The sequence below is a fragment of the Macrotis lagotis genome, chromosome 2 (genome assembly GCF_037893015.1).
Source record: "Macrotis lagotis isolate mMagLag1 chromosome 2, bilby.v1.9.chrom.fasta, whole genome shotgun sequence".
In the NCBI taxonomy this organism is placed as follows: domain Eukaryota; kingdom Metazoa; phylum Chordata; class Mammalia; order Peramelemorphia; family Peramelidae; genus Macrotis; species Macrotis lagotis.
In genome coordinates this window covers 296,350,587-296,362,711 of record NC_133659.1, presented here as the reverse complement: position 1 = coordinate 296,362,711, position 12,125 = coordinate 296,350,587, and the positions used below count along the sequence as shown (strand labels likewise).

At 39.3% G+C, this 12,125-nt stretch overlaps 1 protein-coding gene across 2 annotated transcripts in view; it reads right to left on the bottom strand.

Moving 5' to 3' along the window:
• The window catches only part of ACSS3 (acyl-CoA synthetase short chain family member 3), a 276,057-nt gene extending 265,901 nt beyond the window's left edge, over positions 1–10,156 (bottom strand). Inside the window, exons 1-2 of one of the 2 annotated variants that reach the window (XM_074226518.1) lie at positions 9,849–9,935; positions 5,861–5,997 (exon numbers count right to left, since the gene is read on the bottom strand). In XM_074226518.1, coding sequence (XP_074082619.1) covers positions 5,861–5,934 — 74 coding nt within the window. In that variant the 5' untranslated portion in view covers positions 5,935–5,997; positions 9,849–9,935. Of the gene's footprint in view, positions 1–5,860; positions 5,998–9,848 lie in introns of both variants that reach the window. The other variant, XM_074226517.1, reaches the window with a different exon arrangement.
• Between the last annotated feature and the right edge of the window lie 1,969 nt (positions 10,157–12,125).

Below are 12,125 nucleotides of genomic sequence, written 5' to 3'. Positions count from 1 at the left end.
ATCTTTTCTCTCACAACATGGTTTATATGGAAATGTGCTTTGTATAACTACACAGGTATAATCTAATTTTATTGCTTACCTGATCCATAGGAGCTGGGAGAGGTGAGGAGGAAGGGGAAGTATTTGGAACTCAAAATTTGAAAAAAGTAGAATGTTAAAAATTATTTTTACTTGTAGTTGAGGAAAATAGAACATCTTTTTTTTTTTTTAAAAGAGGTTAATTGTAACCTTTAGGAGTTGTTTCAAAAAAAATCAAAAATCAAAAAAAGAGTTGTTTCAATTGAGGAGGAGGAATGATAAAAGCCTAGTTGAAAAGGGTTGAGGAGAAAGGCATAAGCAGAAGTGAGAAGCATAAAACACATTCCTTACTCTACCTCCACGAGACTTTAGTTCTCAATTGCAGCATCCACCCTTTTCCTTGTTGTAGTGGTTGCAGATTTCCTAGTGTGAGAGTACTTGCCTCTGAGATTAATCATAATTTTCTGAGTTACTCTACTAGACAGGTGCATTGGACACAGAGGAAGCCCATTTGCTGAAAGGAGTCAATCAGGAGCCTGCAGTGAGCCAAAGTTTTGCTTACTCAAGTAAACAAAAACAAAAACAAAAAACAAAACACTGATCCAAACTTCTCTTGATCAACTATTTATTTGAAATATCCTGATTCTGTGTCCCACCTATTCATGGGAAAGATTTTCCATTCTTTTTCCCAAACTCTCCCTCAACTTTCCCTTTGTGGTTTTTAAGAATAAATCTCCTCTGCCTCTTCTGGGGTGTGAGCTCCTTTATATTTATCTTGGGATGCCTTGGCACTATTGTCTGATTTTCCTCCTAATAAAATCTTTCTGATTTCAATTCAACTTGTATTCCTTTGCCTTTTGAGAGGTGAGCTTTACCCAATCAACCTAGTTTGGGTCAGTGTAGCCCGAGTCATGCCCATTCCAATCCACATCAGCCTTGCCTCTCACCAGTTTCTAACTCCTCCCTTCTATGGGCCGTCTTCTTCCACTGGAATATAAGCTCTATGAAGCAAGAGGCTTGTGTAATTTTATTTATATATCTCCATTGCTCAGCACATTGCCTAATCTATATTCACTGCTTTATCAATCCTGCAAGTTTTTCAGAAAAGGAGAAGAAAGAGGGAGATGCCAATTAAAGGACATAAAAAGCTCAAGTATGGAATTCTTTTGGAATTAAGACCTGTAGAGAGATGGCACAGACCCAACCAGTAGCAAGAGAAAGACCTAATTGTGAGGAAGAGGAGGAAAGTCCTGAACAGATTATAGGAGAAAGGATCAGATGGCAAGTTCAGAGAGAAGTCTTGGCAAGGAGTTAGGACATAACTTTTATAACAAAAGTGAAGGACAAATGGGGCATTTCTACTGTTTTATTATTAGGAGTTCAAATGGGGATATCAGGTCTCAATGTTGTTGTTGGGGCAGCTGTTCACTTATTAGGAATTCAAATGGGAAGATATCATCTCAAAACTCTCATTGAAGTAGTTGGCTTGCTTAGCTGAAGTTAACAGAAAAAGTAGGGTGGGGTGTGGGAGATAGAGGATCAAGAGAAGAGCAGTCTCTATTGGGAAATAGGGGTGGGGTCACTACAGTGAAAGGAACAGAAAATTAATAGGGGGAGAAGCAGAATATTATCTGGAAGTAGCAAAGTGTCAGAGAAAGCCTATTACCATGAATTTGTAGTGGGGGTAAAAGCCAATGTAATTTCATGACTTTTTCAAACAGCACCCAGGAGATAGTTGCATTATCCAGGGATGAGTATTCATTGTTCAGGAATGGTGGTAGTTTGGAGAAAGTACAAGGAATTTCAGAGTTGGACACAACTGAAAATAACTGAACAACAAGAAAAGACTGTGGTACTGAGAAGGTTGAGGAATTGATTGATTGGGTTGCTAAGGAGGCTGTCAACATGAATAATGCTATTCTAAAGATGATGGATAGAATAAAAAGACCATGAACATTTAAGCTATTGAGAGGGCTGGTAAAAATGATCTGAGAGTAGATGGTTGCCATTATCTTTGGATTACATCCATACTCGGATAAACAAGAGTATTAAGAAAGTATTTGAGTATTTATTATTTCTAATTCATCACCATACCAATTTTGCCTACACTACAGTCTCCATACCCTGACTCAGATCCACAAGATGATTTACAAACTGTCTTCATACTGTGCTCTAGGTCCTCCCCCATCTTTTTCTAACTCTAGCTCTGAAATTACAAAACGACAAATGCATCAATCAATTGGCCCATAAGACTGAAACACTTCTCCCTGGTCACCATTCCCTATGTCCTACTAAAATGCAAGTTATTTGAAGGATCATCTAGCTTTCTCATATTTGGATACTTATTACAACCCAATGCTAGACGTATATTAATCACTTAATAGTATCTTCCTTCTTCTTCCTTTCTTCCCTCTGTCTACTTTCCTCCTTCCTTTCTTCCTTGTTTCTCTCCCTCTGTTCCTGTTTTTCTTCCTTCTTTGTTCCTTTCCTCCTTCCTTCCTTCTTTCCTTCTTCTCTCTTTCTCTTCTTCTTCCTTCCTTCCTGATAGGCACTGGGAATACAAAGACAAAAATAAAAAAATCCTTATTCTCAAGGAATGTATTAATTCTATTTGAGGAAACAATACATCCCAAAATAAGAATATTAAAAATAAATACCTGGTAGGTTTTTGAAAGTAGAGGACCTAGAAGGAGTGAGAGAGAAATTAGGAAAGGTCTCACTCTGGAGATGGTGTTTGAGTTGATCTTTGAAGAAACAGGGAATTCTTAGAGATATAGATGAGGAAAGAAGGCCAACCAGGCTATAATAGTACAGACTGAAGGTGGAATTTCACTTACGGAGATGAGCTAACAGATCACCAGAAGAAAGGGATATAAGGACAAGTAATGTATTAGCATGAAATGGTAGATTGGGGGGCATGCTCAAGGAACACATCAGTGAGCCATGGATTGGGGGTGAAATATTCATTCTTATGTATACTGTCCTGAATAGAGTCCAATGAAGTTGAGAAGAACTTGGTAAGTGCCTATAGTATACCAGGTCCCATACTAAGCACTGGGAATACAATGAAAGAGAAAAGCAATAAGCTAAGATATTCCTCATTGTTCAAGGACTGGAGACTTTGAGGAGAGTTATGGAGTAGTCACTGGTTATATATACACCAGGGGGTCATAGCATCTATTACTCCAAGTGTTCCTGGCCTTTTGGGGGCCATGGGTCCTTTGGTCAATCCATTGAAACTTACAGACCTCACCTTGCCAGAGTGTTTCTGAATGCATACAATAAAATACACAATATTACAAATGAAACCATTTATAATGAAGTTCAGCTGTCAAAATTAAAAATAAAGTCCACAACCAGCAGGATGAGGAAACTCTTTACCACTGTCTATAGGTGCTGATTGAAGTGTTCCTCACAGAACATCTAATGGACAATAATTATTGATTGTTAATTATTGTACACAAAGAATTGTCAGCTTTACTGTATTCTACCAATAAAGAGATCCACTGACTTCCTTATCTTATTTTGCTTAGAGTCCACCTTTACCTTCTGAATAAGGTTCCTCTACTTTCAGCAAAAAAATATAGGGAGACACTTTATACACAGATTTATAAAAGAGATCTCAATCTCTAATTTTCTCATACTTGGATTCTTGATGACCTTTCTTGACTCTAGGTTTCATCTCCCTCATATCCATCTTGAAAGCTTTTTTTTTCTCAGATAAAAAGACAACTTAAAGAGCAGGTCCCATAGCAAACACTTAACACTAGAAGGATCAAGTACATCAATTGATGTATTTTTTTATAATTTTACTTTGAAATAAAATTTTTCATCCTAATAGCTTTATTTTCTTTGCTTTGTAGATAAAACCAAATGATAGTGTGTCAATTGATGACTAGTCCTTCAAAGTACTCTTAAATTCTGGTCTTTGGATTAATAAACATTTATTGTTATTCATGTTATTAATATCAGGTTCCTTAGTGATAAAAGAAAGTGTTAAACAAGGGAAAAAAAGAATACTTTCACTGTCATGTTCAATAGCCTTCCCTGGCTATCACATACCTTTTATATAAACTCCAACTCCTCCTCTGGATACCAATAGCCTTTTGTAGGGCTATTAACGTGTTACTACTATAGTTTATTTCCTAGTTTCTCTCTTGTTCTTTCTTGACCCCTTTTGATTATGTATATAAGGATATAGTTTGCTTCTTAGAATTTTCTAACTGCAAGTTCACTCTGAAAAATGTAAATGAATTAATACTGCTTCTTATTGAAGATATATACAAAGACATTTAGATATAGCTATAAGAATACATACATTCATACATATATACATATTCATACATATAAACCAACCCCACTTTCTATAAAAAGCCTTTCGAAACCCTCTTATATCTTATTTTTCCTCTGTTTGCCATTTCTTATTTATGCTGGCTATAGCTTATTAGCACATTCTTGTTTGTATGTTGTCACCTCTACAACTCTAATGCTTTGCCTAGACCTCATACATAGTGGTGCTTTATGAATTTTTATTGACTGACTGACCAATACATACTACTACATGGCAGGACCTTTCTGTACCAGAAGCATATTCTCTCTTCTTTATGCAATCTGAATTAGAGTTTTACATGGAGAATTCCAAGAAGAGATGGAGGGGAGGCAAAGGAAACCATAAGTACCTCTAAAAAGTTTCTAATACCACTCGAGAATGGAATCTCATAAAACCTTTCTTACCAACTGGAGTTTGCAATTGGTAATGTATTTCCATGACTTCCTATAAAACATCTGTGCATCTTTTAGCATGCTATATGAAAAAATATGGAAAGTTAAAGCTAGAAAAGACCTTAGAGAACAATTAACCAATGAATAAATAGTCCCTACTATGTGCTGGGTATGAAGGATACAAAAAAATCACAGTTCTTATCACTAAAGAGTTTCCATTCTATTAGCAGAGAGCTTACCTGATAGAACCCTCTCATTTCACAAATGAGAACAATGAGTCCTAGAGAAATAAACAAAATACTTTGCCTAAGTTTTATTTATATAATGGTATATTACTAATTATTTAATTTGTATGTTCATCCAAGGTAAATAAAACATTATGAATAATTCTAGTCCTAATCCTAATCTTTCCCCTTTACTTCTTCCACTACTTCACTGAAAAATGGAATAGAGGCCCAAAGAAATCACTTACCAAGATCATACAAGTCCTATATTGACATATTCCAATTTTATTTTGATTGTGTATATCTCGCTTCACCAAATAGATGATAAACTAGAGGATAAGTTTTCAATTCTTCATAATGCTACACACAGTCTACAATGCAGTCAGCATTTGGTTAATAGGTTTTTTCCTTTGAAGTTTTTAAATGTTGAATAGATTTTAGTCACTCTCCAATGAGCTGCATTTACTTATGGAATTTCTAGTAATCTAGTTTATATAGAATGGGAAAAGGGGAATCTTCAAAGTTAATTCAGCTAAGAGGGGTCAAAGGACTTTGAAACACTCCCAAGTGAAGCCACATCCAGAATGAAATATAACTGGGAAATACTTAATAAACAAACAAAAATAGAATATAACAAAGATAATGGTAATTTTTTTATTTAAGTCACTGTCCAGCCCACAAGCATGTTTCAATTGGGTTTTTTTTTTGTTCAGTATTTTTTTCAGTTGTTTCCAACTCTTTCATAAAAAGAAACATCTGGGGTTTTCTTGGCAAAGATACTGGAGTGGTCTGCCATTTCCTTCCCCAGCTCATTTTACAGATGAGAAACTGAGGCAAACAGGGTTAAGTGATTTGTTCAGGGTCACACAGTTAGTTTAGGAAGTATCTGAGCTCACATTTGAAGGCAGGAAGATAGGTCTTCTTCACTCCAACCCCTTGCTATATTCATTTTGATTCCCAGTTGCTCCATTTCTATTGGAGTTCAACATTACCGTCATATCTCATAGGAAAGTCTAAAATATGGTTACAAGATCTAGAGAGAAAGAGAAACAAACCATTAATGGTGGCATGGCTGGACAGGTGAGCTGGCTAGAATGCTCAGGTCAAGATGTCAGTGGCATAAACACAATAGGGATTTTAAGACTGATTTTGTTTCAGGGCAAAATTGCCTGAATGATGGCTTATTGGTGTCTAATTCCTAGGTAAGAAATGCCATGCTATACTGGTCTGTGATCAAAAGGATTACTAGCAGTGCTAAAGGTCCCTTGATATACTGAAGTTAGAAAAGTAATGACCTAATGGATTTTTCCATGAAACTTTTTAAAGAGACATTTAGTCCATGGGGAATTTGATTCCACAAAGGATCGGTAATATGTCAACAGATATCTCCATATTGGGAGGTATACTGTGGGGTTTTCCCTAAGGTTGCTACTAGGTGTTTTTGTCATTGTTGCTGTTTTCCACATTGCAGCTAGATATTCCAGGCTCAGTTCTTTTCCCATAACAAACGACTCCAATCCACTGTAACTGATTGATCTTCAGTTTGGTTCCAAGATATACTGTCCTAAATCTGTCAGCTGTTCCTGTTTACCCTAAACAGGTTTTTCAGAAACAAATTAAGCCATCATGTCATCATACATATACATGTATGATGCAGTCAACCAGTTGGTAAAATGTAAAATTAAGTTTGAGGCACATCTTTTAATACAAATGAACTCAATAAATGTATACTTCCAAAGGAATGGAGTCTCCCAAACCCAACTTGAATGTAAACCAAATTTCTCTTTGGTTTCTTGATAAAGGTTGTCCCCCCAAGTTTTAGTGCCATTTTCAGCTATTCAAGGTCACTAAGTATTCAGTAAGAAAACTTGAGTCTTCCCAAATCTAAGGCTGGGACTGTGCTGACTTCATCCCCTAGCTGAAAACAGCACTAAGACTTTGGGGACATTTTGTAAGTGTGGATTCTGAAAGTAACACTATGCCAGGTCTTCATCTTCAGCATCATAGTACTGTCTTTGTCACATCAATACAAAATTGGACAACAAACTGTTAAGTACAGCCAAATCTCTTCTTGATTTCAGTAACATTTGTTTTGGAGAAGGACCATTTGACATATTTGCTAGAGGCTGAATCTGGGGACCAGGAAGAACTAGGTCCAAGTTACTACCCATATATGTTCCAATTAGAAGTACAATCAGTATTTGGGAGAAAGTTTTCCACTCTAGTGAAGTTACAGGCTTCCTCTGTATAAGTATGTGTGAATAAGAAAAGCTGATGAACAAAACTCCTTAGTCATAATGAAGACTTAACTAATTGTACCATCAAATGACTCATTCAGTAAGGGTGAAATATATATTTAGAATGAAAAGAAAGAACTTCAGAAAGGTCCTTTTATGTTAAGCATGATTGCATGTATATAACTTTTAACAGACTGCTTACCACCATGGAGAGTGGGGAGGAAAGTTAGGATAGTAGAAAAATATGTAATTCATAAACTTGCAAATAGATGAATGTTGAAAACTACCTTTACATGTAATTGGGAAAAAATAAATTAAATAAAACAAACAAATAAACAAAAAGGCCTTTTTAAAAGAGAGAATATTTTATCATTCACTAGCATGGAAAAGTGTCAGCAGCTTAATTTGAAGGGGCAGCTAGGTGACATGTGGATAGAGCACAAGCCCTGGAATCAGGAGGACCTGAGTTCACATTTGACCTTGGATACTTAATAACTGCCTAACTGTAAGACCTCAGGCAAATCACCTAACCCCATTGCCTTAAATTAAAAAAAAAAAAAGAAAAGAAAGTAGTTTATTATGTCACTGTTTGATCTTCCAAAAGAAGAGAACAAAGAACTCTCATCTGTGTCTCTGAAGACCTCAGGAAATCAGAATGCCTTACTTGTTCTGCAAGCAGGATTAGACCTCAGTTTCCTAATTTGTAAAACATGAAGGTTCATAGGGGATGATCCCTTAAAAGCTCTCAAACTCTGTGAGTCAAAAATGTCTTGGACACAAAAATTTGACAATCAGAACCCTGTGGATCCTTTCTTGGACTATTTTTTTAAGTTTTTTTTTTTTTTGCAAGGCAATGGGATTAAGTGATTTGCCCAAGGTCACACTGCTAGGTAATTATTAAGTGTTTGAGGCTGGATTTGAACTCAGATCCTCCTGACTCTAGGGCTGGTGCTCTATCCATTGTGTCACCTAGCTGCCCTCTTGGACTGTTTTTAAATGCATACAATAAAAGACAGGTTTGCAAAATAGTGAGTGAATGAGCTCTTTCCCATACATACATACATACATACATATATATATATTAGATAATATGGGAAATCTTTATATACATGTAGCTACATTATATAGATGACTAGGGCAGCTAGGTGGTGCACTGGATAGAGCATTGTCCCTGGAGTCAGGGAGATCAGAGTTTGAATTCTACCTCAGATACTTGACATTTACTTTTAGCTCTATATAATATATTATAGGCACAGCTTGATATATATTATAGGTGCAACTCTATATGATAGTGTACCTCTATATAACATATGTCTGACTATATTTTATAGGTATAGCTCTTTATAATTCTATATATATATGTGTGTGTGTGTGTGTGTGTGTGTGTGTGTGTGTGTGTGTGTGTTTAGCTATATAATGTGTGTATGTGAGAGAGAGAGAGTATTATATATTATATATAGCTATATGTAATGAAGTTTGTCCTTGAATCTCCAAGAAGACTGTGACATCAGGGAGATGATGCCATGTCAAGCACATGAACTGGATTTGAGTGAGGGGGTCCTGTACTAAGTCACCAGCCTCAGCCTCCCTTTCTCCTCCAGAGTCATCTGGGCCCAGTGGCCAGACTGGAGATGACCCTGGATGCCAGGCAGTCAGGGTGAAGTGACTTGAGGTCACATTTGCACTCTTGTCCTCCTGTCTATAAGGCTAGTGCTCTATCTAGCTGCCCACAAATGGAACCTTGGGCTTGGATCCAAAGAAAAATCCGAGTTCAAAACCTGTCTCAGACACTAACTAGATGTATCTAATAAGATCTAATATATAGAGCTACATATATGTTATAGAGTTACACATATATAAAGCTACACACATTACATAGAACTGCATACTATGTTATATAGAGTTATACACATCAGATATTCTATAGAGAGCTACCCTCTACAATATTCCATAGAGAACTGTACAGAGCTGCACCTATAGTATATAGAGATCTGCACCTATAATATAGAGCTATACTCTAGTGTTACATAGAGCTGCATTGTTATATAGTTACATACATATTATATAGAGCCAATATATATATATATATATAGAGAGAGTTGCACATAGATTATAAAGAGCTTCACATATACTATTTGGTAACTCGTGTAACTATACCTATATGATATATAGTTACACATATAATCCATATAGCTAGATGTAAAATATAGTCATACATAACACACACACATATACACACAAACACACACACACATATATATATATATATAAAATACACAAATATGAAAAAAGTAAATTCCTCGTTTCCAGTTTAGGCCCCCCAGGGCGACTAGGGAGGTGACTGTGGGGTATGTTTGGGAGCTGGGAAAACTCAAGTTTGAGGCATGGCCCCATCTCTCAAGTCATTTGACTTCCAAGAGAGTGAAGTGGGGGCTGAAGCAGAAGCCAGGCCTTTGGCTGGCACCCTTGACGAGATGCCTGGACCGAAAGCTGGGAGGCTACTCAGAGGCCAGTTCGCTCACCAGCCTGATTTTACAGATGAGGAAACTGAGGTCCGCGCCCGGCCGCTGATGGAAGCCGCTGGCAGCAGGACCAGGGAGCGGCTGCCCCCACCCCCGCCCCCCAGGGCTGGCCGGGGGTCGCTCACCAACTTGTGGCCGGCGGGTGGCTGTCCTCCAGCGTCTTGGTCCAGGGTCTGTACCAGCTGATCTGCTCGGCCGCTTTCCCCCAGAACCTCTCGGGGTCGGACACGGAGGCGGCGAAGTGGGTCTTGTAGTCGGTGGTCGCGGGGCCGCCGAGGCCGCGCCCGGGCCGGGGCGCGGGGGCCAGGTAAGCGCGGCGGGCCGGGGCCACTCCGCGGGCGGCCGCCGAGCCCTGCCGGGGCGCCCCGAGTCCCCCCGCGCCCGTCACCTTCCGACACTGCAGCCAGGAGGGCTTCATCGCCGCCCCGGGCGGCCCCAAGGTCAAGGGCTCGGGTCTGGCGCGGCTGCCCCGCTCGGTCCCTTCCCGTTCGCGCCTCGGACTTAGCGGGAGCCGCGGCGACTTTGTGACAGGTTTCTGAAGTTGGCAGCTTTGGGGAGTTGGGGGGCAGGGCGGGCAGCTGGGCACCCTGCCTCCCGAAGTTGGTGACAAAAGCTGAGCCGGATCCAGAGAGGAAGAAACAAACAGAGTTTTGTTTGGGGGCTTTTGTTAAAGTTTAAACTTTCAAGATGGCTTTTGTTAGTCCTCAGTTCTCAGTCGCTCGGATCCCCCCACCTCAGAAGCCGAGCCTTCCCGGGAGCAAAACAGCTAAACTTTTTAAAACCATAAATAAACAAAGGGGTCCGGTGCTCCGGTCTACGCAAGCTTCTGCCAGCTGGAAACACTCGAGATGGCTGTGTTCAAATGCGAGTTCCAAAGTTGTCTCCAAACAATTTGAATCTCCTCTCCTTCCGGGCAGATTTCCCCAGATTTGGGAAATACACAATCTAAGGTTTCCAGGCCAGAGACCAAGCCAGGCTTCTGGTGCAAACTCGAATTTGCAGCTGTGAAAACTGAGGTAAGGAGAGGAAGGGGGGTGGGCTCCCCGGGACCTGGAAGCCCCGACTTTATCTGACCAATCAGAACCAGGCCAAGTTTCTCCAACAAATCCAGCTCCGCAGAGCCTATTTTTCTCCAGGTTTTCGCAACTGCCGAGCAAGGAGGAGGGAGCAAAGACAATTTGTTAAAATAATAGCCAGGACTTTGGAGAAAATGGGGCAGGACTTGAAGGAAGGTGGGAGACCTTATCTGCTGACTCCCCCCACCCCCAAGAGATGACCTCTAAGGGCTTGTGTCTTCCCTAGAGTAAGGCAGAGAACTTGTGGTCCCTTCAAACTAATGACTGTCTAGGTGTGACTTCTGATAGTCTTTGATGTTTTTGACATAAGGTCTTTCCCAGGCCTGAGTGTGACTGAGGCAACACTCATTCAATGTAGGCAAAAAATGAGGCAAAGAATGGCCTTTTCTATCTAATCCAAAAAGAAAATCAGTCTAGGAAGAGAAGACCCTCAGGGTTTCTGGACAAAACAGAAACGATTGGGATTTATCCTTACTTTGAGAAACCAGGGCTCAAACAGTGACCCCTGTGGGCTATGAACCTATGGTTACTGGGAGAAATAAAATTTGTTTGTTTATAATGTCTTAAAGTTCTTCCTGTTGCAGACTGTAGAGGGAAGAGTAGAGTCTAGCCTTTATGATTCTGAATGTATGCTTTTTCTTTAATAAGTTCATAATTAAATGTTATTATTCAATCAAGCATTTCCTAATGGCCAGTTATGGGTCCATGCCTACTGATCTTGGAAGACAAAGCGATAGTGAAAAGAACTACTGAGGCAAGTACTGTATATACCATTTTTTAATGTTCCTGATATTTCATCTGTTCAAGGAACTCCCACTGAGGAATTTCCTCCCACCAGTACATCTCCCCTTATCCTGCCATGGACAGTCTCATTTGAGAAGTCTGGGAGTCCTGTCATTTGCCCAGGGTCACAGACCCAGTATGAATCAGATAAGGGATTTGAACCCAGGTCTTTCTCATTTTGAGGTCAATTCTGCATTCACTAAAAATCAACCTGGACAGATGCACCATAGATATGAAATACTGGAGTAAAATTATTGGCAGTTGGCCAGATAAACTTCTGTAGAAAGTAGCATTGGAAAGGGCTTTAATACATTAGAGGAACTCTTAAGAGTGAAAGCAAATAGACTGCATTGATGAGGGGAGGGGCAGGAAAAAAGACAACAAATTGTAAAAGAATGAGGAGGGACATAGACTGTGATGTGAAGGAGCAACAAGTAGCCAGTTTGACTCTAAGTGAGTAAAGGAAGAATAAATCTAAAAAAATAACAAATTTAAGATTTGCAAAGTCACACACACACACACACACACACACACACACACACA